Source organism: Mchenga conophoros, linkage group LG22 (genome assembly GCF_057382185.1).
Source record: "Mchenga conophoros isolate Kocher_MC1m ecotype Shallow Benthic linkage group LG22, M_conophoros_male_GT1.1, whole genome shotgun sequence".
NCBI classification, from domain to species: Eukaryota; Metazoa; Chordata; class Actinopteri; order Cichliformes; family Cichlidae; genus Mchenga; species Mchenga conophoros.
Window position 1 is genome coordinate 11,184,493 of NC_140546.1, and position 27,127 is coordinate 11,211,619.

At 43.1% G+C, this 27,127-nt stretch overlaps 1 protein-coding gene and 1 long non-coding RNA gene across 5 annotated transcripts in view; one reads left to right on the forward strand and one right to left on the reverse strand.

Moving 5' to 3' along the window:
• The window catches only part of LOC146548876 (uncharacterized), a 100,016-nt gene extending 73,090 nt beyond the window's left edge, over positions 1 to 26,926 (forward strand). Inside the window, exon 3 of the long non-coding RNA XR_014890357.1 lies at positions 25,187 to 26,926. This is a non-coding gene — a long non-coding RNA (uncharacterized LOC146548876). The remainder of the gene's footprint in view (positions 1 to 25,186) is intronic.
• The window catches only part of hivep1 (HIVEP zinc finger 1), a 65,700-nt gene continuing 38,763 nt past the window's right edge, over positions 191 to 27,127 (reverse strand). For 3 of the 4 annotated variants that reach the window (XM_085261740.1, XM_085261741.1, XM_085261739.1), the window contains 7 exons: positions 13,356 to 13,409; positions 4,485 to 10,261; positions 4,255 to 4,388; positions 3,992 to 4,167; positions 3,378 to 3,479; positions 2,158 to 2,681; positions 191 to 1,918 (listed from right to left, as the gene is read on the reverse strand). In XM_085261740.1, coding sequence (XP_085117866.1) covers positions 821 to 1,918; positions 2,158 to 2,681; positions 3,378 to 3,479; positions 3,992 to 4,167; positions 4,255 to 4,388; positions 4,485 to 10,261; positions 13,356 to 13,409 — 7,865 coding nt within the window. In that variant the 3' untranslated portion in view covers positions 191 to 820. Of the gene's footprint in view, positions 1,919 to 2,157; positions 2,682 to 3,377; positions 3,480 to 3,991; positions 4,168 to 4,254; positions 4,389 to 4,484; positions 10,262 to 13,355; positions 13,410 to 25,147; positions 25,563 to 27,127 lie in introns of those variants that run through there. The other variant, XM_085261742.1, reaches the window with a different exon arrangement.

The window sequence follows — 27,127 nt, forward strand, 5'->3', positions numbered from 1 at the left end:
TGGAGCTACCTGCTGTGATGAAAGTAGCTTTTATTAAAGAAGCAAACTAAAGTCTACATTTAATGACAGGAGTGTGTTTTTCTGGCTCATTTCCATCAATTTCCAGTATATAAAAGCACAGCCTGTAAACTGATGTTTACTGTTGGAAATGAGTGAGGTTTGCAGGTGATCAGAGGGACGAATAGCCTCCTTTTTAATGCAGTAAGTGTTTAATCAATCAAGTATAAGACAGTTTAAAGGTTTATAAACAATTTTTTTTACTGATACAGTTAAGAATATTGATACAGCAATGTAAAGCTACCATAATGCACATACCTATGGACTTATGGGTCATAATGGGCACTAGATGGATTATAATAAATAGTTGAACACAACATCTGTACACAGAAACATTGCCCGATAATCCATAGAAATGTACATATACAAGTACAACATTTATAATTCCATAAATTTACGAATGACGAATCCTCCAGAATAAAATTGATATCATCCAGTATTATGGTTCTTTTTTATTTTTTTGAATTAAACACAAGCATTGACTGAATTTATAAGGAATTATGTACAGATTCCTAAACAAGAAACTCCATAAAGGCACAATTGTCTATACAACATGTACAAAAAAAAAAAGAAAAAAAACTGTCTGGAGCTGACAATTTGGAAAAAAATTAAATGATTGGTCATCATCATCATCATCATCATGAATGTCAGCATCTGTGCTTTGAAAGGTGATTTGCTGAGAAACAAACCCCTGAAAAGTGTTTTCAGTCTTACAAAGTGACAAGAATTACAAAAGGAGAAGAAGTGTTTCCACTTGAGGGTTTCAGGTGGCAATGACCAGTCGGTCTTCATCGTCACTGGAGGCCTCATTATAGTCTTCAACTACCTTCTGCCAGCTGGTCACTGGTGGCGGTCGTAGAGGTGCAGGATCACCAGCTCCTTCAGCTGCAGGCTGTTTGGGGCTTCTTGCTTGACTCTCAGGAGCTGGTGATGGATTCTGCTGGAGGGATTTTTCTCGTTCATCCCTCGCCACAGTCTGTGTGAGCTCTGCTCCACTGTTACCTCCGGGGCTAGCCCTGCTGCCTGAGGTCAGTTCTGGAGAGGAGCTGACCTTAAAAGGGGTGGGTGGTGAACCAAGCCTGTGTTCACCATGAGGTGGCTGTGTTCCCAGAGCTTCAGGGCTTCCCTGCCTCTCAGAGGACCCGGGGAGGGGACTGAGGGTGGACAGAGGGCTGAGCGAAGGAATGATGGCAGGCAGGGCAATATTTACTATTTGCAGGCCTGGGACGTGTGTCTGCGGCCCAGTGCCGCTTTGGGAGGTGGGGTTGGCAGCTAAAACCTGCACTCCGAGGGCAGCATTGAGGGTGAGGCCTTGCTGGGGCAGCAGCTGTGTGGATGCCAGGCCTGTATTGGTCAGTCCCATGAGGTTAAGTGTTTCCAGACCCACTGGCTGGATCGTTTGAGCCTGCAGGCCAGTAACCTGCCCTAGAGGGAAGCAGGGTACAACACTGCTGATTGGTTCCTGGACCACAAGTGGCTGAGTTGGCAAGCTCTCCGTTTGGGGTGGAGTGTTGGGAGCTGGCAACGGGCTCGTGTTTCGATGAATGACGCTCAAAGCTGGGATGGTGAGCTGGACGGGGCCCGCCTGGATTGGCACAAAGGTAGAATAAGCCGCCAGGCCAGCAGGGACCAGCTGGATCCCCCCAACTGGAACCATACTGTAAGAGGAGCGAGATGGCTGCTGAGAGTGCAGGGGCAGGTGACTGAACAGGTGAGTCTGGGTCTCTGCTCCCGGTGTTTGTGATACACCCTGTAGGGGGAAGTGTGAAGGAACTTGAGAACCAAAGGAGGAAGTCTGTGTGCCCCGGTCCACTGGTATACTTGACTCACTGGTTGCCACAGCAGGAGACGCAGAGGTGTCCTGTGAAAGGAAAAAAAATATCGTCACTTCTTGACATTATTTTGGCAAAACCCAAGTTTAGAAGATATCTGGATGAGTCCAGTAGACCTATAGGATTATTCACCTTTGCTCAGAGAATTCAGAGGAGTTTTGTGGAAGTGCCTTGCATGCAGGAGTCAAAGTAAGGGTATGGATAGGAAAGAAGGGAAGCAGACAGGGAGGGATGGGGGGGGGACACAGTGAGAAAATAAGGGTCTCACCTGGCCTATTTTGGAGCCCTTGCCTTGCACTGGGGGACTAGGGGGCACATCAAAGTCTGGGTAGTCGATGGACATCTGCCTGCAGGGTGACACTGGGCTCATCATGTGCACCGACTCTGTGTCTGAGGTGTAGGACTCTGATGTGGTGGCAACAGGTGGAGGAGAGTGAAGGAAAGCCATTTGACTGCAGCAGGACCCCGAATGCTTGCTCAGGAACACGGGGCTCATCATGGGGACAGATTCGGAGTATGTTGTGTGGGATTCGGGAACTGGAGGCTGGGACAGAGGGAGGGAGATGGAGCTGATCGACATCTGGGCTAGGAGTGCGCTAGGAGGGACGTCAGCCTCTTTGGAAGAGATGTGCTGCGGGCTTGCAGACACAGAAGGATTGGTAGAGAGTCCCGACTCTGCCTGGCTGTCCTCCTCTTCCTCCTCGTTGTCATCATTCTCCTCATCATCAGGACCATCGGAGTCATCTCCATCTGAATCTTGGCGGTCAGCACTGCTCACCTGACTGCGGTCTCCTGCCGAGGAAATACGTGAGAAGAAAAATTGAATTCTTGTCTCTGAAATCTGCTGTACTTACACGTCATCACAGCTAGAAAAAAACCTCATTCACTAAATAACTTTGATTATCATCCAAGATTTCTTTCTTAAAGTGAGAAAAAACAGCACTGAAAATCCCGCTACTCGTGGATGTTTTGTACTGCTGCTGCAGTGTTTCACACCCTACACCACCATACGCCCCTGAGCTCCATCACAGGCAGAGGAGGAAAAACAAATAAGCTGTTAGAGACTTGGACCACAGAATGTTTTCAGGCAGCCTCTCTCTCCCTCTCTTTTTTTCTAAAATTAGATGCAGCAATTTCCTCTTTCTAAACGCTGTGCATGTCGCCCACATGCGCTTTGAGTTAAGAGGAAGAAGCTGCATTTAGAATTTCTAATTAGACCGTGGCAAAGCCATTGATCGACATAGCAACAGAGCACAAGCAGGGACACTCCATGTTTTATATTTCATGCCATTAAACTATTAAAAGAAGGGCAATCCTGCTGTTAGAAATCAAAGCTGACTGTATAAGTAAATCTGAATTAAGTCAATATTATATATGCAACTGTAGTAATACAAAACTCATATTTTACAGACAAACTGTTCATCTTATAGAAGTTATGGCTTTTGTGCAATTCCCTCAAGGAAAACCCCGAGGAGCAAAGCACCGTACCAGAGTCCTCAGCATCCTGATCGTCAATTAGACCGTCAGGCACCCCCATCTCCATGCACTTCTTACTGTGGGCCTTGGATTTCATGTGCTTGGTCAGATTGCCTATAACAAAAAGGGAGGCAATGAGGTCTTACGGGTGGGTAGAGCTTGAACAATAGCACAGAAGGAGTTTATGTAAGAGTATGCGGTCTTTGGGAAAGCTCTATGTAAAGGGTGAGTAACTGATAAAGACATTTTTAAATGAACGTGGGTTGCTGACACCAAGTACTGTTCTGCAGTGTCGCGTGGGTAGGCAAGTTCGATAAAGAATGGTGAATCATACTGTCTTGGTTTAAGAGATGGTGGAATAACATTTTTAATTTCACAGCTTGTAAAAGGAAAGAGTAAATTCTTTCAGTTCCTGTGTGTTACAGATACAGAGTTTGATATTGCAAAATCAGGCGTGAGAAAGAGCTATAACTTTTAAAGACATTAACAGAACTACATTTGTTCCTGTTTATACGAGGCTGCACTAAGACAAGGCAAATGAAAAATCATACATGCATGTACTGCATTTAAAAGGGACTTATTCAGCTGCATTGTACGAACTATAATCACATGGCTTTAACACTCACCTTTCGTCTTAAAGGAGAAATTGCAGTGGACACAATGGTACGGCCGGACATCAGAGTGAGTACGGATGTGTTTGCGCAGCATGCTCGGCTTCTTGCAGCGAATCCCACATTCCTCACAGATGTATTTACCTCGCCCACGGCCACGTACATAAACATACTCCTCGTTAGATTTGTACCTGTGGGTTTGAAATGTAACCATGAGCACAAAATCTAACATAATGTTGCTAACATTTTGAATATAATCAGATTGTTCCGTTTCATACCCGCCATCAAATATTTTGATTCGCCTCGGTTCTGTTGTAGTGACCAAGTCCTTGTCTGAATCGTTGCTGGCTTGAGTCTCTGGCTGCACTTTACTTTTGGTTTCAACTGATACAGACTTTTGGGTTACTGGCAACTGCAGGAAAAAGATGATATTTTTGGATGTGACTCAAGAAACAAGTCATCATTACAACATTATGATATTTCAGACTTTGCAGAAAGTTAGTCTTACCCTGGGCATGACATCCTTCAGCTTGCCTGAGTAAGACAAGATGTCCGATTTCCCACTTGTTTTTATGGCTGATGTGTAGTGTATTTTCTTGGAGCTCTGCTTGGAGTCAAACAAAGACATGACCACCTTGGTAGGCAACCCCAGTGGGTTAGGGTTGTTGGGTTTGGCTGTCCAGGTAGCGTATGCTGAAGTCTTCAGGTCGGTCTGTTGAACATGGAGAGGTTTCCTTTTCATCAAAAAACACCATGTGAAAGTGGTGGTGGTCTTCAGGCTGGGGAAAGACAGGCGGTGGCTGTCTTTTGTGTTAACCACAGACACAGATGTGGTCAATTTCACTTGACCACCGTGGAAACTGGAGGGCCTAATTGGGGATTTGGCTGGAGTCCACCTCTGTTCCTCAGCTTTTTCTTGAGGCTTCAGATTGTTGTTGGCTGGCATGGAGGTTCCCTGGCTACCAAGTGTAGTATTCAGGATAGGGCCTGTCTCTTCATGAATAACAGTTATTGTATCTTTTTCTATCCCAGCACCATCAGGTGACATAGGTTTAACATCATCAGTAGCCTCTGAGTCCTTCTCCCCATCTGACTTAACCTGGGGCAGAGGTGGGGCCTCCGTCTCAATGGGACTGTCCACTGGTTCAGTTGTGCACACCTGCCTAACGAGTGTCAGCTTCCGTTGTCGGGTCACCTCCGACATCTTGGAATTAAGATAATTGACTGATCGTCCATCGGTGAGGCAGGCCACACCATGCTCATCTTTAGCTCGTTTTTGGTGCTTTTCCATGTAGATGTCCAAGCTGTTTGCAGGTGACAACATTCGTTTGCTTGATGCAGTGGGTTCCTGCTGCGGGCATAGTGTTACTGATGCCAGTTTCTGCGTGCAATGTAAAGACCCAAGAGGAGTTTGTTCTACAGTGCGGTTATGAGGGCCTCCTGTCTGAGCTTGAGTCCTATCTTTCTTTGCAGTTGTTACAACACGAAAATCACTTTCCACACTGGGAGTCGACGACAGACTATTTTTATTGGGCACAGAGTGAGCAGGGTGGATCTGCTCGTGAGTTATCAAGATCTGTGGCAGTGGTACAGCACTTCCTTGGGTTTGATCAAATGATTCTCTTCGCTGTTCACCCGACAAAACAACCGTCTGTGTTTTACTGTCTGCAGCCTGTTGACTGGGTTGAGCTACATACAAATTTTGGATTACATCAGATGATTTTGAAATGCTCAAAATCGGATTGGCAATTGGTATTGTTAAAACTGGCAGGGCTATCTGAGCTCCCTGTGTGCCAGAGAAGGAAAAGGTTTGGCCTGTTCTCAGAGCTGGACACTGTAGTTGGTATTTGGGCACAAAATGTTTTTTTTCTTCTGTGTCAGCTGGTTTGTTTTGGATGTTCTCTCGACAAACCAAGATCTGGTTTAGTGGTTGTTGTATCTTTTGGCAAATTTGAACCCTTGATGTTTGGTGCCAAGGATGTGGAAGGCCATGGACTTGAGGCTGCTGAGTTGGGCTACCCAAATTAATGCTCTGCACCATTTGCTCATTCTTTTGCAGTGGTGGTTCTTCTGTGTGCAGGACAAAGGGCTGAGGCACTGCGCGCCTGCTAGTAATGTGAATCTGCTGGGGTCTGTTCTGAGTGAAAGAGCTAACATTTCCAATGAGAGGTTTATCTAAAGGAGCGGCAGCTTTCCTAACAGGTTGCTGACTTTCAGGTCCAATTTTTAAAGACATCTGCCGAACTAATGGCCCCCGTCTCCTTTCAATTAGTGGCACCTGGGAAAGTTGGGAGAGTTGTCCACTTTTTGGCTGTCCAGCAGGTGACAGAGATCTACTTGGAGATACATTGCCAGAGTCAAAGGATTTGCTGCGGTAGTCACATGAAATCTCCACAGAGGGTTGAGTACATGTGATCTGTTCAGATGCGGCACGCCTCATCATTCCAGGCACACCAAGGGTGTTGAAAGCTGTTGGCAAACACTGAGTCTCTGGAATTTTACCAACGCACTCTCCTCGAGAAGGACTCTCCGATCTAGATGGCTCATCTCTGTCAAAAGAGGCTGAGATGCTGGAGCCACGAGAAAGACTGCTGTCCCTGCTGAGGCTTCGTGAGAGGCTCGATTCAAAACTGGATTCGCCCGATGAATGATCCATTTGAGCCAGACGAATTCTCTTCTTCTTAGGGGGAAGTTTCTCTGCTGGGAGCTTTGACAAACTCTCACTTCTCTGAGGCCAGCTGAACTGATCTGCAGGTTTATCTGCTGGTTCAGCAGTCTGTGTTTCATGTTCTCTGTCCGGTTCCACTGTGACTAAAATCTCAGGAACTTGAATGTTATTTTGACGAACAAGGCGAGACTGATGGATAGGAGTAGAGTGTTCACCAACTGGTGCCACTGTCCTATCAGTGCACTGCTCCTTTCTTTGTTTTCCATAATCTGTGCTCTTAGGTTTTGATATGGTTTCATGGTAACCATCAGTTAAGACACCAGATGCCACATCTGATTTGGGTTTGTTCAGGGGATCCTTCTCCATGCTATCAACAGGAGAGATCCTGTCAATAGACTCTGTCTCAAAGGAATTGGGTCTGCTGAGAGAGTTGGTGTGTCTGATGACTGAAGTGCCGCTGCCTTGCCTTTGCAAGTCTCCTTTAGCAGGGGTACTGATCTGGGTCTCTCGTATTGGCGAAAGTCTGGAATCTGGAGAATTAATGCCTCTTGCTACAAGCTGTATCTGAGGTAGCTTTGGCTGGTTGATTTTGGGTTGTATATCTACTATTACAGCATGGTGAGGAAAATTCCTGTTTGCCAGAACTGCTGGTAGCTCAAAACTAACAGAGCAAGGTGCACTAGTATCAGTTGGAGACTGATCATCCTCATCACCAACACTTTTCATTTTCCTCCTCTTCCTGAATGATGTCTGTTGATCAAGTACCCCTGGCCCAGTTGTGGTTGCTCCTGCTATGGGCTGCTGTAAATTAACATGAAAAACATCTTGGTCAGTTTCTTTGGCAGCCATTGGTTTGTTTTTTGGACCATGAAGTTCAGAGCAGTAGAATTTCTTGTGAGTTTCAAAGTTCTCTAACTTTCTGTACCGGTTACGACACGTTTCACACTCATACATCGTGCCTTTAGTCTGCTGAGGTTTTCTGTTTCTTTCCTGACTGTGTTCAAAAGACCTGCTTCTTTGCATGTGCTCTGCAGAATTGCTTTGTCCGATATAGCCCTCATCCATGGAGCGAACAGAGGGGAGACCATGTCTCTCATTGTGGGAAAAGTCCTCTACTGCTATTTGTCTGACCAAGGTACGAGAATGCATTGCAGGATTTGGGGTTGATGGAGCTGATGAAAATACATCGTCATTTAGTGCACTAATTTTGTCATCACATGACTGGCTGCTGCGCAAAGGATGGGGGACAGCAGCAACATTAAGGGGAAGAGCAGTGTGTCCTGGTGTAGTAGGCATAGAGTTGCTCCTTGTTATTGGCAAACAATCCATCGGTGGGTATTGGGGGGGTACAGAAAGAAGAAATACTGGCTTTGATTTATCTGTGGGAGTGAATGGAGATTTGGGGATGTCTGAGCTGGAACTTGACCTTCTTCCCATTGGTTTAAGATCAAACTGAAAAGAGTCTTTAAATATGTATGACTTCGGGGAGTCTATGCTACCTCTCCTTGAAAGAGAGGTCCTCCTTGGCTTTACACTGTCCAGCTGTTTGTTGTCAACTACTATCTCATTATCAGATATCAACTTTGTAATTCGTTCTTCTAAAGAGCGTGCACTGGCTTCTAATCGTGGACGCATTTGTCCGTCTATCGCCCTTGGTCTCTGCTCATGTGCTACATGCATGACTGAGGCAACCACAGGAGGGACATTAGGAAGAGTGTTCTTGGCAATATCAACATCTACTGGTGGAGTTATCTTTACAAATGGACTGGGTGGACTCATGGCCTGATCAGCACTTTCAGAACGTGAGAAGTAACCTGAATCAGTGCTTCCCAAACTACGTGGACTAAGTAGACACTTAGGCTGTTGCTGCTGAGAAAAGTCTGTTGCTTGTTGCCGCTGAAGCTGAGCGTGCCCACTTAACAGTGGAGACTTGCAGTGTTGGTCTTCATCTTCACTGACGGTTTCTAGTAAGGGATTTGCACCATCCACCCCTTTCAGAGATGACAAGACTGTGATATTCGATCTCAGACTGGCAGTCTGGAAGTCTCGTTGTCGTTGTGCAGCAGCTTGCTCAGGTGCTGCTCCTGTAACTCTCGGACTATCCGCCCTCAGAGGGGAGACATTAACTGGGTACACAACAACTTTTGGGAGTGCAGCTGTTACTTTAGGCTCGTGAGCTCTCTGAGCTGGGGATGATTTGACTGAGTCAGAAACACCGGATAAGTCCACTTCCCCATGGTTGGCTTGTGTTCCACCTGCACTCAGTAAACTGTTTTCAGACAAAGCAGCCACGCTGCTTTGTGACGAGTCGGGGTCTAAGTCGGCAGTGCTACCTTCCTCATCGCTGTCTCCACTCTCCTCTGCCTCTGAATGTGTTCCTGTGGTTTTGTCAGACTCTTGAGATAGCGATCCACCTCCTGATTCGGAGCGTGCAATGAGACCCAGTTTTATGGCATGAGCATGTGATTTCTTGTGTTTGTACAAGTTGCTCTTGGTTTTGAATGAGAAGCCACAAGTAACACAGGGATATGGCCTTTCTCCTGTGTGAGACCTGATGTGTTTGAGCAGCACACTGGGTTTTGCACATGCCCGGTTGCAGTATTCACAAACGTACTTTCCTGGTTTTTTAGGCTTTTGGTCTTTGGAAACCTGTTCAGCACCAAAGGTCATAACAGTGGTCATCTGAACTTGGTTGCTGCCTGGTGTAACTGGGACCTGAATACTGCTGGGAACACTGGCTGAGAGGGACTGGCATGTGTGCACAACTGGTGGTTGGCTTTGTGGCAAAGCACTTGAGCCAGAGGGAACAGGAGCATGAGTTATAGTAGATGGTCCTGCATTAAAGTTTATGTGCAAGCTAGGATTTTCTGGATTGGAAGCAACGGGCATAAAATGCGGTGTAGCAAGGGGAGCGGTACCCTGTGGACCTGTTTGTAGATTTCCCTGTATTGGCGCTGCAATGCCAATGACATTGCCCTGTTTGTCAATATAATAGGTCTGCATATGGGAAGGTTGGGTCTGGAGACCAACATTGACACCTGGCATTGCTGTGATTTCACCACTGGCTTTACCGATGGCTGTGACCTGCATCGAGGCTTTCCTCTCAGCCAGTGTGCTAAAATCAGGCTCCATGGCCTTAAGTAGAACATCAAGTGGAGCGCTGTTGGCGTAAGGATCTCCGTCAAAGCTGGAGTCTTGGCTTTTGCTTTCTTTAGGCTTTAGAGTTCCTTTAGCAGTAATCAGAGTGTCCTCCTCACCAGCTGTGAGCTCAAGCGATGGTGGCCTAGAAGATGATTTTTCCTGCTTCAGCCTTTCAGCCTCAGCAGAAAATGACCCCTTGTCAGGGGACGCTGCAACTGGTTGAGCATACTTTTGGTCACTTTCTCCACTGGGCGATGTTGAAAGATTGTGGGAAGGACTGTTGGAGGAGGAGGAGCAAGAATGCGGAGTTTCCTTGGACGAAGATCCTCGGAGAGCAGATTCAGCAGATGTTTTTGACTGCAGGGGCTTCTTCACTGGAGATTTTGGAATTTTCTTTAGCTGATTCTCTGCAACAACCTTCTTCCTCTTAAGACCCTTTATGCTGTCCGCATTTCTTCGACTGCTGTCAGATAGCCCTGTGGAGACAGAGACAATAATTAAGGTGGTATAATAACCATTTCCTTCATCTCCTCTCTTCCAGTGCTACCACAAAGAGTTAGCACAAATGACATTATTGAAAAAATTAACTTCTACTGCTGACAACCTTGGCTTATAAAATGAGTTTAAATGTAATCTCTATTGGACACAGGAAATAACTCTAATGCCATTTTGAAAATCATATTTTTCGTATAACTAACTCTTCTTGTTCCATGAAACTAAAACAAAAATGCACACAGGAAAAGAAAAAGATCAACAGCTCACACACTACAGTGCTTCTGTTTTACCCCTTTATAGCGCATGAAGAATGTTTGAAACACACTTTAATCTCAATACCAGCACCATCTTCCAACTGGAAACAATAAAACAAGTAGACTGCAGTCTATTAAAATTACTGACTGTTCTGTTTTTGCTTTATTTCCCACTATTTAAATAAATTAACTACTTTTACTATTAATTCTGTACTATATAAGCTGTGTTATCTCCAGTGACAAATAGTGACACTATTCTGGATCATACTGCACATTTACATGTACATGTGTTATCATTTTAATCCAACTGTAAAACGAATACATAACATTTGTGGTTGTTATATATAAAAATATGTCTTAAACAGCTTTTTGAGAGCTTCAACATTCCAGTTGTGAAAGCTTTCTCTGCAGCCTACTTTGTTTTCCATCAGCTTATCGATAATTTGTTTTATTTAGATAATGATAGACGTATACTACAGTGAAGATACTTCGCCCTCGCACTCGTTAGCTGTGTGACTAATACCACAGAGACCCACGCTTTATTATGCAAGTAACAGTCACTTCTTGCCCTTGTTGATAAGAAATGTTGACCTATGAAGGCTCGGCTGATCAGAAAATGGTGCAAATAACTAGCGTATAACAAAGTACATCTGCGTGCTTACTGAGCTGCATTCTTATAATAATAGGTGCACTGTTTTAAAAAGGGCACACCCATGCAATGGTGTCCCATAATAATGACTGAGGCAAGTGTTTTCATGGGCATGTTGCACAAGAGTAGCAGTGTCACAGCCTGTCACAGTTTCCTGGCCTGTGTAGGTATTTCCCAAGATGACTTCAGGGTTCTTTCAAGGGCTTCCCTTTACATAAGTAAATCCATTCTCCACGCAACCATGCAACTAGAGAGGCTTTAAAACTGCCATGCAATCAATATAACAAGGTCTTCTGAACAAACCCTGTTTTTTAAAATAACCTTTTCTAATTGATGCTTAAAAACAATCTTTGTACAAACTGTAGCTAAAAGACATGGGAAAGGCAATATTTATTCATCCAAACTACACAAACCAGTTCTCAAAAAAGGGACGTGACTTCACCACAAGTTTTCCATCATTAACAGTCACTGAGATAAAAGAAGCCCTTTTTGTTAACCTTCTCCTCATTTCTAAACACTCTTATGTTCCTGTAACTGCATTAAAATAATATATTTAATGTAAAATAAAGGCGATCCTTTAGTTATCTAGACCAAGGGCAATTGACATACTTCTTCATAAGGCAGGTTGCCAAAGAGATTACCCTTTGACTTACTGGCAGTGATAAAACTACCTGCTGTACTTTAAGAGGTGGACTGAGATATTTATACCCTATTTAGAATCACCACCCAATCCCATTTACAGTGGTTGATTCAATCAAAGGTTGAGTGTCATTAAAAGGAAAATGCACAGCAGGCTGATTCTCAGGCACAGCTTAGTCAAACTGGCTTTTCTATTTCAATGTAGTTACACAACAGTCCACTTATCAAAGAAACTGTTCGTGTGTTCAGTCGGGGCACAATGGAAAGATTACTGAGAATTTATGCACACAGATCAAAACAAAGGAAACATTTTATGGTAAATACACTGGTCCTTATATAGCGCTTTTCTACTCTTACTGAGCACTTAAAGTCCTCTTAAGCGCACACAGCGCACTCTTCTTTGCCGTTGAGCCCTTTTTACCCTTTACGTACACGCTCTAACACCATCTTGCCCAAAGAAAATCAACACAGAGGGCTACAGGAGCTGTGGATCAAACCCTGATCTTCTGATTAGTAGATGACGCAATTCTCCAATTTAATTGCCGGGTTCATCTTTAGAGGAGACGGATAATAATAATTTATATATATTTTTTTATTTCAATTTAACTGCAGCATTATCACATGATTATGAATGGATCGTGAACAAAAAAATAAATAAACTCCATCCACCAGATCGCTGGCAGCCCATCGTGGTTTAGGGGCTGAATTTGGCAACAGCGTCACACACCTGTGAAAGGCTATGTCGTAGGCTCTACATAGATTCACTGCAGAAGTATAAATCACACATTTCACTGGAGACCAGGTAGAAATTACAAGTTCACACCAACCTGGAAGCATCAACAGCTCTACAGTACTTGGTAGTTAAATATCTAATTGCTTTTAAAGAAAACCTTAAAATTTAAATGGGACATTTTTGTGCAACCACATAAACATCTGCCACTAATATCTGCTTTCATGCTCAGAAGACATGATAAATGCATCAGTCTTCACTAAAATAAAAATTAAAAAAACCCCACACATGATGTTTATAAGGGCAGTTACCTCTGCTCTCTTTTTACCTTTAAATACAGTACTTATATCAGGTTTGCAAGCCTTTCTAACATTAGCTGTACCTCTTACAATAAACACGAGTTCAAGCACTTTATTACCATAAAAACCTTAATGAGTCTGCCTGTTTAAATGCAGGATTTATTCATATTAATAACAGTAAATCACTGTTGTTTTTACTTTTTTATTATAATTTTTTTCAGTGTTTTTGCCCGCGTACCCTGAAGCACTTTGGGTTTCCTCTGGGTGAAATGTGCTTGCCGTGCCTCACTGATGTGACCGATGTAATAATCTTTCCTTTCCACATCAGTGATTTTGCATTTATTTTGCGCTTTTTGCTTGTGCTTTATTTTAGGTTAAATTACTTATTTAATTCACTTTAAACCCTGAGGTGGTGAAAGAGAAGATATTCTACATTAAAAATGAAAGAGAGCGCTTTCCTCGCAGTTCTCTGGAAATTGCAAGTTTTGATAAGAGATCTCTTACCTTTCTGTGAGCCTTTGGGGTCTTTAAGCTCTTTCTGTGCCTCCTCGATTTTATCTGCAACACAAGAACAGAAACCATTTTCAGCACAGAGCAGCGCGCTCGACAGTCGAGGCAGTGCAGAATGAACTAATGATTCTGGGGATGCTTCCCACACGGCTGCAGCAGGATGAAGGTCTTTCAAATGAAAAACAGACATTCTTCCATAGCAGAGAGAGTGCACTATTCCATTATGGAAACTACTGTAATCATATGAAGGGGGGCGCACACAAAAACACAATCACGCAGGCACACCCACTTACAGAAAAGAGCAGTACGAGGGTGTTTGATACACAGATTAAGTTTGCAAACAAGTCTATAAGGTGGGTTCGTTGTCATTATCACAGTGTGCGCTCTAACCCACAGATCAATTTGCATATTTAACTGCAGTTTACGCCCCTCGGGGGGCACAAGAGTATTCAATTCAGCTCTTCTATATGTCACAGCATATCACCCACATCCAGCAGGTTAAGAACCTGTTTTTGTATGACCCATATGGATGTGTGGGAGGTGACGCAGTACTGTAATCAATATTAATTATATAGACTGGCTCGTTGTGGCGTGAGTGGGTTATACACAGTGGAATAGAGGCAAAGAGATGAGTTAAATCCTCTGGTTTCCTGCTCCTGCAGGGTCACTGCCACTGGCTGTGGGAGTGAGGAAGGATACAGAATATGAAAGTACGTGTCCAGCACTCATTATTTCTAATTTATGTTCAAAACTCTGACTTCTTCTCCAAGTTCAAGCAACAGGCAGACATATTTATTCATTAAAACCATAACAATAAAAAAATTCATATGAAAAATGAAAGTGCAAACTCATTACTTTCAGGAAATCTGATGGACCATTAGCAGCTCTTTCTTCTTTTCCTCACTTTCTATTATGCAAAACATATTCTGAGCTGTTTTGACAGCTTTGTTTCCTGGATACTGCAGTAATTTGACTTTTTTTTTGCAGGCTTCTATAAGCAAAATGTAAAATTCTGCATGCAACACACAATACCAGAGCCTGGCCACTACTGTAGCATGTCCGTGCCTTCCCAAACCATCCATGGAAACTGGATGGAAAAACAAACCCACAAAGACTTCTATGCCCTGCTTCTGACATTAGAATGCAAGCGGAGTCCTTGAGGACCGGTGGGAGTAATTTTGCACAAATGTTAATGGAGAGTGAAAGAGGATGTTCCTCTGTGGTTCCCAAATTTACAGTCCAATGCCGGGAATACTCAGAGGGGAGGACACAAGCAGGCCACAGAGGAGGTCAGGGATTATGTCATCATCTCTGTGTGTTTGTGTTACTATAGTCACACCCTTCTCAGTCTCTCTCCCTCTCTATATCCCAGGCACACGCCGCGAATTACATAATGCGTCCCCACCCCTGCGCTGCTGTAGAGCAAAACAAAGGCACCCTGCCAGCAGAAACACAGCAACCGAGGCACACGAGGAGAGGGTAGAGCGTTTGTTTATCTGCACATCTTTAACAAAATGGTAGATAGAAAGAGAGCAAAGACAGAGGTACGCATTTGTTTACATATAAATGACCACGTGAACGCCCTTGGCATCCAAAGGCAAAGGAACTGCTGTGTTTTCCTGGCAACGAAGGCGGCACGGTATTTCTCCAAACAGAGAGGATCCCGAAGCTTCCCTCAGAGTCATGGCTACCACGGCTCACCCTCACGGCTTCCTCGTGTAAATATCTGTGCTGCTGCAAACCAATTTGAGATAATAAATGCTTATTTTAGTGGTCGGGAGGTTCCGAGGTAGACTTCAGAGAGCATATGCTTCATAGTCTACACAGCGTGATATACATATGTCTCATATTAGAGCGCGCTGGCAAACAAGGGCGTAAGTGATTACTGCCCACCAAAAATCTTATTAGTGGTTGTGTATGTTAGGAGAGCGGAGTGTAAGCTATCATAGAGCATATTCTTCTTCTTACATAACAAGCTGCAAACACGACCCCCTCGCGCTGAATGACACCCATGAAGTCGAGCTCTGGAGCATGGAAAAGATCAGGAAACCCCAGCGTGGGTGAATGGAAAGGGGCGAGGCAGCACTACCCTCAATAAGGACGAGAAAAATATTCTACTCAGAGCGCCCGAATTATTAAACAAGCAGGGAATTATTATGGGGTTGCTCATATTTGCCTCATTATGGCTGCTGGGGTTGCTGAGGTAGTGTGGGTGAGGGCTACATGTGGGCTTTGCGACCATCCCAGTGCCATCTAAAAGAAAAAATTGGTGTAATTGTACCATAACCTCAGCAAAAACAGCACAAAGGAATCCATACAAAATGTTAGTGGTGATGAAAAGCAGAGCGCTGCTTTGTGTAACATGACCACAAAATTTGAAGGAAGCGAGAAAAACAAAAAACAACACAGTTTGAGGACATTAAAGTCAGACAGAGCCACTTATAGGGCAACTGCTTACAAGTGTGGTTTTAAACAGAGCATAGAAGGGAAGAAAAACTATTTGTAGGATCCTTGAACTGCTTTTTAAAAACACTGTGCTGTACATACTCCAATTCTTTTGGCTCCTTCTAACCATTAAACACAAAAAGAAATGATCATCGCCCTTACAAAGCACATTGGGCTGCTGCCCTGGGAGTTTGGTGCGCTTAAGTAGACTGTACTGTAAGCAAGAGGCTTTAATAATTTAGTGCACCATGGATCGATATGCAACTTAAACATGCAGTGGTACTTTGTCTTACTTAAATCACAAAGGAGTCTGATGTGCAGCTGATGACTGTAAAGAGATGTACAAGTTGTTCTGTTCTCCTACAAATGAAACAACAGGACAGCAGCGAAACGCAGATGGAAGTTCGCCCTCAGTCTCGAGGGTGCCGACTCCTGATCTTTGATCTATAAAACGTGATATCTCAGGATATGATCAGGCTGGGAGAGGCCTGAGTGGGCGGGTGCATGTCAATTAGGCTGAGGTTAGTGGGCGAGGGAGTCAGTCTCCTCTCTGGTTGCTGTCATGACAACCACAAATCTTTAATGCCCCCCCCCGCTCGACATCTTCCAGCCCACTCCTCTCTCTGTGCTGTCTACGATGACTAGGAAATATGATTACCGTTACCCCCAGGGCAAAGATGACGTAACGGCAAAGAAAACGTTCACACCTTTCGATACCAGCGCCCACCTGATGTGAGTTTACAACCTTGCACTTATGGTGGGGGGGGAGGAGTGTTGGGTAGGAGGGGAAGCCCATCCAAACAGATGAGCTGCAGATCTAAACATGATCTAAACTTCTAAAAAAAACAACCTATGTCAAACTAGATCCCCACCCTCCTACTGGATAATAATAATATTACATTTCACCCTACATCGAGCAGCATCACAACTGCATCTCCCTGGCACTGGATCCCCGCTGAGAGTCCCTCTGCCTGTTGGCCAACAAATAACCACCAGGCTCATACACCCTCCTCCCGTCACTGCCAGCTTGTAAAAATTCATATTTTACTCAACAGCCTTCCCTGCTGGGCCTCGCCGAGCCAAATGGCGGCCATCGACAGCACTGTGGCAGCGTTTCATGGCAGCCATATGCACAAAATTCACGTGTTTCAGATGGCCCCAACAGTTTGGCTTCAGCTTCCCCTGTTATAGCATCAAAGATGTGTGCGTGTGGGGAGGGGGATAATTGTTTTTCACAAAAACAGCATCTGCGAGGGGTTTGAGGTGTCATCAGTATGCGCGACACTACACCAGCACACCAACGAGAAGCCCGAAAACTGCTGCTGGACCATAGTTTGAGCCGTCTTTTTAATCACGTCTGAGGTACTAAATTAAAACAAATTCTGTGGAAAAGGTTGGTGTCGTGTCCGTGATAGTTCGATCCAGATAGGTGGACTGAAGTGCCTGAAGCTGATGTGTGGATGATAGCAGGAAGCAGGAGGACAGCGGGCGCTTATTGCTGGATCAAACGGGAAAGAGGAGAGGAAGAGGAGAAGGAGAGCGGAGATGACAAGATGGGATTCGGCAGCTGCCCCCCTCTTCGCTGTCACTGCGCGGGAGGGAGTTTGGGATTATGTAACTCGAGCACCTCCACCAGCCTGCTGTACCCACCCGGCTCTGTGCAAACACTCACTCACACGCTACCATCAAACACCCATCAAAGACACCCTCACACTAACTGATGCATGCGCTCACTCACAGACGAGGACATTTTCCAACTCCGTAAAAATGGGCAATCCATGGTGATAATTAGTTGAGCAACCATACGCTAATTAGCAAATAAAGCACACTGATCATTTATGCATAATTAAGTCATTTATTAAGGAATATATGGTACTCCACATTCCCTTCCTCCAGCTGGTTTTCTCTGCTTTGTTTACAGATCATTAACTAAATAATATTAAAAAAGGTAAATGAATTCATGAATTAATAACAATTTAAAAGAAACAGTAGATTGACTGAGATTAAAAACAATTTATTGCAGTCCTGCTTCGAAACAGCACTAAAGCATTGAACCTATTCAGGTAACTGTGGGTAAGACATTTGCTGTTTAGATAATGTTCCTGCTTTTGTTTGTCTTGTGCAGCTTTTAAAAGAAATCTGGCAGTTTCACATTTGGCTCAGGGGGCCAAGAAATCAATTTATTGGCAAAAATTATTAAGAAAGGATTGTCAGCATTAAGTGAGAGATAAAACAGGCATATACGGTAGAAATCAAAGCTTATCTGTCCTTTAATTGATTAGATAACAGACAAAATCCACAATTTACTTTATTTCCTCATAAAATATTTAGAAATCTGCTCTCAGTTGTGTCTCATTTGATACCAATTCCAACAATATGGGTTCCTGAACTGTTTTTAAGGAAAAATTGGCAACATAAACATCTTTTTTAATTACTATTACTTTACTTGCAAAAAAAGATTAATCAACAAAGTACTTAGCAGATTAATGAAATTAGTATTTCAGCTGTGCTGTACGTAGCTTCTCCTTACAGTCTTTTAATTTGGTTCCCTCTGATTAGAGCAGGATTAATAGACAGAAAGGCTGAAATCATGCCAGTTGCACCAGCTGCAGCCAAATAGGGAACCATTTCAACTCTGATAAACGCCCGGTTTGTTCTTTTATGTAATTATAGTTTAAATGACAGATGTACAGGCAACAATATTTTCTCTTCTACAGAATCCTGATCGCTCCCTGAATGGCTTCATTTGACAATGACGCTATTATTAAACATGGGCATCCCCTCGTACAATACTCATAACAACAGCTGGCAGATGCATGAGCTGTGCAGAACTCGCCGTCACCTTTAAAGGCAGTCTGTCGATCTCATCTTTGTCTCCTCCAGAGGAGAAACTGAGTTTTTGCTGTCCTCAGCAATAAGTGTCCATAAGGGTTGTCATCAGTGCGTGACACATTCTTTATCATCGCGGACACACCCGTGAAAACAGCCTGCCGGCGGTCTCGAGCAGGGTGAGCCAATCTGAATGCAGAACTGAGACTGAAACGACTCGAAGGAAGTACAGCTTGTGCTTCCTGAGTGACCGAACAAAAGATGAGGAAGCGCAGAGGAATCCCCAATCGCACTGAGTGTCCCATTACCCTGCAGTCAATCATCATCACCAGTCAGCTCAGCGCGAGGCGACTGCCACTCCCGCTCCCTTCCTCGCATTAGCTCCCTCTCACTTTATCAAATCTAATCAACACAAAAGCACAGACACAGAGAGAATGATGGGAACACCTAACACCGATGAAGAGGGAGAGAGCATAAAGACTCGGGACAAAAATCGAATCTAAAATCTAATGCGGGTTAAAATTTCTTTAAAGTGTTTTTCTGCTTGATTTCTGAGATCAAATTTCTGGACGGATTCTTAGTTTATACTTGAAGAAGGTTCAGTTTCCTCTGTTGCCGTTAAGTCAGGTCTTTGAAAATAAACCTTTCAACTGCATAGCGTGATACTGCGTGTGCAACACGTTTCATTCTTTTTAGGACTGATTATTTTAATTATGGTTATTGGCACGTTAATATTGATACACCAGTTAAATATTTGAGGTTTCCAAAAATTTAAGCAAATTTCAGTCTTTAATCATTGAGATAGATAGATAGATAGATAGATAGATAGATACATACCTACCTACCTACCTACCTACCTACCTACCTACCTACCTGTAAGACTACACGCCTCTAGAGTGTCACAAAATTGATTCCCGCCTGGGGCATCTGTATCCAGTAAGGGTCCTAACGCTAGACCCCCCCATGCGAGCCTACTGCACACACATGCTATGGCAAGGGGGAGCCAGGACGACAGGTCAGGGGGGAGATATCATCACTCCCACCTGAGATTGGGTAGCAAGCCCCAAGTGTGATAGACCACTAGGATCGTTGAGTGCAAGGCTACGAGATATATATCTTTTTTTTAAATTAGGAAATTTAAAAGAAAGTAATGTACTGAATGCATGTGTTATAAATGTATTATAAATTTACATATATATTATGTAAATGTATATAATTTTATTTATGTATATACATTTTAAAAATGATCTGCCTCAGGTGAACACTAACATAAAATAAGCCTATTTTTATGATGAAGTAGAAATATTTCATAACAAACGAATTTTACAAAATTGTAAAGACTGGACTCGATTGTTTTCTTTAAAAGCAGTCTCTGTACGCATTTAGAAGTTGACGAGATGAATGTAGTTCATAAAGGTAAATGCTTTTAGTCATCTAGATGCAAAATGTTGACTATTTAATATCTCAGTGCCTCCTTTGATCTATTTTTTTTTCCCTAATAAATGTTTTCAGTGGGTCTGGGCTACGGGCTGGACATAAACTCTTAATACAGATGCTGTGATGTATGTAAAATGTCTTGCTGTAATAAGTAAGTCATTTTATGGAAAAAAAAACCCAAACCAAACCTCATCTGAATAGCAGAGAACCCTTTAGCATTAACGGTGGCTGCACCGGGGCACAGGGAGGTCAACTGTGCTGCTGCATCCACACATGCAAAGTAAAAGTTTACTATGCAAATAAAACGAATAACAAGGAAAAGATCCAGAAACAGACTGTGTTACTGGTTTTTGAGTGAGCCGCAGAATCAGGTTACAAACGTAAAGCCGTCCCAGTGCTTGCACAGACTTGTCCCTTACAGAGATTCCTTCTGATTTTCTGACTCCTTCAGTTATATTGCGTACCACAGATACGTGGCTGTTATTTGCATATTACTTGGAGAAATGCTATGTTTTAATTGCTGGGACTGTTTGCCCTCAGAGTCAAAGCAGAGACTCCTTCCCAGTTTTTACTTCTGCAAACCCCATTTATATCTGAACAAATACGTTTTTTTAACCTAAAAATAAATATTTTAAAATCATTATTTTCTCTTCATGTTTACATTTTACGCAGTGCGCCATCAGTTTTTTGGAAAAGTGGTTCAGGGTTGCTGATCCTCATCCTATCCTGCCCCCCCCCCGCAGCCTGGAGATCAGCTGCTGTCTGCTAAACATCCCACGAAGCGGGGGCGACAAGGTGGAAGGGATGTGGATGAAGGGAGGCAGGAGTAGAGCTGTTTACCGTGTTGTTTATGAGCAGCGTGTTGAGTGGAAGTGACAGCAGCAGGGCAGGTAAGAGTTAAAAAAAATATTTTAAAAACCCCGGCATCAACTGGAGCTTCAGGCGGGCAGCTTTTAATAATGTATCACCATCAAGAGAGGAGAGATGAGGATCTTATACACAGGGCAGCAAACACACACACAAGCTGAACAATGCCGTGACAGAGGTGCACTTGTCTTAGTTACCTCTAAAAATAATGCTAATAAGAGCTAAAGCTACTGCATCCTCACAGTGATGAAGCTGCAAACACCCAGTCAACAAATGAAAAATAGATCACACCCTCCCTCCTGCACACAGACAAAGACAGAGGTTTGGTGCGCTATCGGTACAGTACTGCTGCCTCCGCAGGAAACTGTAGGTGGAAGAAGCAGCAGACTGGAGGCCACTGATTATTGGGACCGCGTGGGCACCCTTGTGAAAAATTGATATAACGAGAAACCTACCGGGTGGGTAGAAGAGTGCGTGTTTGTGTTCATGTGTAGGGGTTTTTAATGGTGCGGGCGGAGATGAACGTGAACGTGAATATTATCCTCTTCTATCTTTTTCGGTCCACGCACGCATTAAAAACCTTCTCCCCCAAAAAGCTGTATGCACCAAAATAGACGAGAGAGAACCAGACTTCCAAACGCAAAGCCAAGACACGATAAATGATGCGTTCCATCCCGCAGCTGCAAATCACGGAAGGTGTCAAGCTCGTTTTGTAGAAAAATTATTAACAAGCTACCCAAGAAAATTAAGATGCTGCTGCAGTTAATATCCCAGATTTATTATTTGTTTCTAATTTATTCCAATAATTTCCTCTAATCTTTACTTTAGAAAAAAAAAATCAAGGTAGTTTCTACGGTTTATGGTTTTCCTTAAAACGAATAGAAAGAATTGACAGATACAGGCACCAGTTTAGCTCACTGGTTGAGCAGATGCCTGTATGACTTATGGCTGTGGGGCAGCAGCCAGGGGTCGAGTCCGGCCTGCAGCCCTTTGCTGCATTTCTTACCATGCACTCGCTCCCTCTTTGCTGCCAAACTGTCAAAAAAGATAAAAAGCTCAAAAATAATCTTAAAAAAAAATTTGAGTCGTGCAGAGTTGTGATTTCTCTGGATCTCTGCAGATTTGTTTCACTGTTGGTCAAAGCTTGAAAAGTTGTTCCTTAACCCTTGAACCAAAATGCGAAGTCAAAATTGCATTGAAACACAAATTTAACCAGGTGTCAGAACTAAAACAAAACCAGACCAAAAAACAAAATATATTCAACTTACAGAGTTTTAAAACAAACAAAAAAAACCAGCAGAGCCGTAGACGTACTAGCACTAAAGTAAAAGTGGAATCAGGTTTGGGTGTAACAGCTGAAGTTTCTGGTCAAGACTTCCTGTTACCGTTTGCAGTCCAACCATGAAAGCAGATAAAATTGAAAAAGATAAATCAACATCAGAATAAGCCCAATGATTAAAGACATTACTTCAGCCAATGTCTGTTTGTAGAAATTATTCACCTGCATTCAGTCAAAGCTGATTGGTCGGTCCTATTCAGAAGACTTCCAGTACCAAAAATCACGTCTTATGCCTTCAAATTCCACTTTGTTGTTCATATGCTGAATCTGTTTATATATAACATACTCTCAATATAACACCACTATTTAATTTCAATGAAGCAACTACTTTACACACGACTGCGACTAATTATTTCATTTTGTTTCTATTAAAGATTCATTTGGGTTTTAAATCCGTCACTTAATTGTTGGGTTGAAAGCATCGGAAACTAGTGAGAAATTTCCATTAGAGCCATCCAGAGCTTAATACTTTACACCGTGCTTACAGTGATTTAATACACCGAGGGAAACATTTAACATGTGAGAAGCTGAAATCAAGAAATATTTAATCAGCCGTAGAAAGCGTTAGGACCATCAGCGATTTGGTTAATCAGCATTAAATTAGTATTAAAATATTATTCGTCACATAAAAACACATGCACGGGCTCGCCCCGGGTTATTTATCCATCGATCCATCGACCAGAAGCTTTTAGTATTCCCAGTTCCCGTCTGGCTCTCGCCGCCGACCGAGCTCTCTCAGCTGGAACAGCTTCCCCCTGCAGCTACGGTGATCTACCACAATAAGAGCACTCAAACCCCAACTAACAACACAACTCTTCTCATGTTCGACACCATGTAAACTCTTAAATATGGAAGTAAAGTTTGAACTATTCATTTGAAAAGATATTAAAATGCTTATTCAATCATTCAAACCACTAAAATCAAATCAAACTGTTATCAGTCAATTCCTGATTGTTTCAGCTCTAGCACACATTTCCTGTTCTGTGAGGAAAAAAACCCTTAAAAACCCTTAACTGAACTGTGAGCAACTTTTCAGTTTGGATTTGATGTCACCGTTTGAGCCCGACAGTTTCACATAAGACGTGAAACAGTCACTGAAATTTAGCAGCGAGCTCTCAACTGTACACAAACACCCACTTCTTTCTTTGAGGAGTCTAAAAAAAGAAGAAACTGGAAGTAAAAACAAGCTGCATGTCAAACTGCATCCAGTCAGCGTCTCGAGTTCCCCCTGGCTGCTGAGGGGCTGTGACACAGAAGAAACAACGCTGCGGCAGTTCCGCTTTACTGAGCTTGGCGACAGACGGCCGATGTGGCGTCAAGCGACGCCTCGATGGGCCGTGTGGGACAGGAAGCACATTTCAGTCACTTCAGCGTGAAAATAAATTTTGCACACGTACGGTGAGCTCCGTGCGTCACACAAGCAACAAGGAGGAGGAGAGGAGGTAGGAGGCAGGGGGGGACCATAAGAATTTGAGGTTTTGAAAGACCTTTAAGGCATTTAATATTCAGATTAATGCAATCAACCCACCTAATTCAATTCTCATTATGATTTTTTTTGCTCAGAGCAGACCACGCTACCTCAAATTTAAGCTTTTCAAATATGATCCTTCCTTAAATTTGTCTTGAAATGAATTAAAACTGAATATTAGTTAGTTTAGCAGCTGTTCTTGAGCTACTTTGTCATTATTACTGCAGATTTCCCATCTGTTTATGGACTTATATTTGACATAAACACTCACTTAGTATAACTAATGCCGAGCATTATATATTTATTTACTTTTGGACAAAATATTAGCAGGCAAATGTTCAGAGCAGGGGAGCATTTCATCAACAGGAGGAATAAAATGAAAGAATATTTTGATGATGTTGTGACAGTAAGAAAATGAATACCTCTCACACATCTGGACAGTAAATCTGAAGCTGAAGTGAGCAGGTAGTTATCTTAGTATGAGGTTAATTCTAATTATAGTGGGAAAAACAAGCTGGAAATAATTGTTAGTTCCACACAGGACCAGTATCGTCCTCTCCAAATCATGCTGGTACAGTCAGCAGTAAATAATAAATGGACTGGTACTTATAAAGTGCTTTTCTACTCTCACTGAGCACTTTTTAACTACAATTCAGCCATTCTTACAAACACAAACATTACTGTGATGAATGCAATGAGGAAAACTTGGGTTCAGTGTACTGGGGTTGAACCGCCTCTTATCCTCACTAAAGCTATATTGTATTTGCAGCCAGCAGAGGCTCTAGGACGTTACTGGTCCTGCAGAGGAAGAATGAGCAGCAGTCTGTTTTTCTTTGTTTTGCGATGGCTTGTTTTTACGGTGGATAATGTGTGATAATGTGGTGCGATAATGCGGATTCACTTCGTTTCCTTCTGTTTTCGCTCTTTATGCTAAGCCAAGCATCTGCCGGTTCGAGGTGTATATGCTTACTACGCACACACACCTGTCAGAAATAAAGTAAATAAGCATATTCGCCAACTATACCTCCAAGCGGCAACAGGAAGCTAAATGAGGCTTATGAATAACCAAACTAAATGCACAAAGGTGCAAGCACGTTATAGCCATCACAGTGTGCGGTCAACATTTACTTAACAGATGACAAGAAATCCACAGAATATTTTTTAACCACTTTAAAAAGACGTCACCTCCAGTTTGCAGAATCTGTGGTGCAGGGTTTTCACTATTTTTTGACTAAAGGCAAAACAATGATGAGGAGGGGGAGAAAAGCCAAAATAATAGCAAACGTGTCAGATAAATACTTGGTTTCATTCGGCATAAATGCAAAACAGTTAAGCGCAGATTAGAAATGACATATTTACATTTCAAAGTTAAGAAAAAGTGAAACTTCATCACAGACTTACACATCAATCTGTTGCTGTGTTTCCTGCAATCCTGTACAGAGTGTGCCACATCAAACCAGATGGCAGCGCTGCTTCCCGTCACAGCAACATCCAAAGATAAAAACAACTTTCAAACACACTCTGGATCCCTCACGCTCGACTGCCCCGATGCCCAACTTTGGCTGATTACTGAGGCGCCGTGAATGAGTGACAGCTCACTGACTGCTTCCTGTCTATGCCGTTCGCTTTGACGACTCAGACTTGAGGAAAAGGTGTCCCACAAGCCTTCGCCGACCCCCCCCACAAAAGCTAAACTTCACACCTCTGACCTCAGAGGGTAAACAGGAAACGCTGCCGAGAATCCCCGAGAGCGTGACGAGTGGGTTCTTTCACGGGACAAAAACTCACTTCTTTGCTGGACGCTGCTGATGTGAACTCCTTTTGTTCAGGAGACAGAAGGAGACTCTGCAGAGAACAACAAGTGCATACTTAAGTCTGTGTCAACACAAGCAGTCACAAGCCTGCGTTTCCGCCCTATCAGCTGTGGCTGCGCAGCAGCACGGGGCGTTGCCTGCGGTTTCCTCAGAATAATGTGACGAGGAGGGGAATTCCTGTAAGGCCCAGGGAGAGGGGGGGAGGAGGAAGGGAGGGCCCGGCCAAACAGAGCAACAGTGCAGGCCGGCTGACGTCACTAAAACCGGCTTTGGCACCCTCCAGGGGATCCTTCTCTCGGCCTCCCTCCCTCTCTCTGTTTGTCTCGGAGGAATTTAAAGCGTCCTGCCAACTGCTGGTTGCCTAACAGCTCACTCACGGGCTAAAGAAGACTGAGGTGTTTACCAGAGGACTTTGCTTTTATCCCCCCCCTTTTTTTGTTTTTTAAACATCACAGCCTTAGTCTTTCAGTTCCTTTTTGACAATGAGGCTGCACGTTAGTCTGAGGTGTTTTTTTTTTCCTTTTCACATTAAAAAGCATATCATTCACACACCACTGTTCATTTTCATATCGACATCAACACACTGAGGGAAACTTTTGAAGTGTTTAATCCTAAATTTCATTTGAAGCAGTATTACATGAGTCTTAAATTGAGCTTTTTTCCCCATCTGAGGACACCATGGTTTTGATTTTTTGTGCAGAGACTGCTTCTGCTTTTACGCACACGTTATTCAGGAAATACTTAGTGTGTATGCATTTGATGATATTTAACAAAGATCCTAATACATTATTCTCTTCAGACATAAAAAAAAAAAAAAAAAAAAACAAGCTGTCTAATGTGTGTTTTTAACATTACATATGCCAATATTTTTGTGTTTTGGATACAGGACTTTATATTGTTTCAAGGTTTCCAGGATAAGCCAAAGTAAACAATCGAATTAAAAGGAAATGAATCAACAATGTGTGCATTTTTAAGCAACTTCTGGTTTCAGCTTCTCAAATGTTATGACAGATACACCAATTTTGTAAATACGAAACTAAATCTAAACTAATCAGCTCAAATAGTCGACTGGCCTCTGAAATTCATGCTGGTATGTTCACGTATGAGCACAGAGAAACTTTCCTTCTTCTGCCATCATGAGTTATTGAAGTCAAGTGATGGTTTTTGAAGGGATATGGGTTAGACTTTTTTTTTTTCCTAATGTGATTTTGAAATGATTGATGGTCAGTTTCCCTCTTTGGAGAGCAGAGTCAAATGCGATTTTCTTTCATTTGCCTGAAGTGTCCCAGCTATAAATACAGCCTCCTCTACTTTGCCTTAAACAACAGCAAACCGCTGCTGCTCTCAGAGGCACCCAGCGGCAATTTTGTTTTTCTTTTCAACTCCAAAATTTAAAAAAAAAAAGAGACATTCAAGGCTGAGTGTGGGCGAAAAACAAAAAACAAGATTCTGGAAATGGCCGTGAAAACTGCAGAATCTTGTGAGGATTTTTTAAGTCAACAACAAATTGTGTTGCTCAGTTGAAGCTCCCCAAAGGCGGAGCAAAGCTGACTTGACGGACACTGAG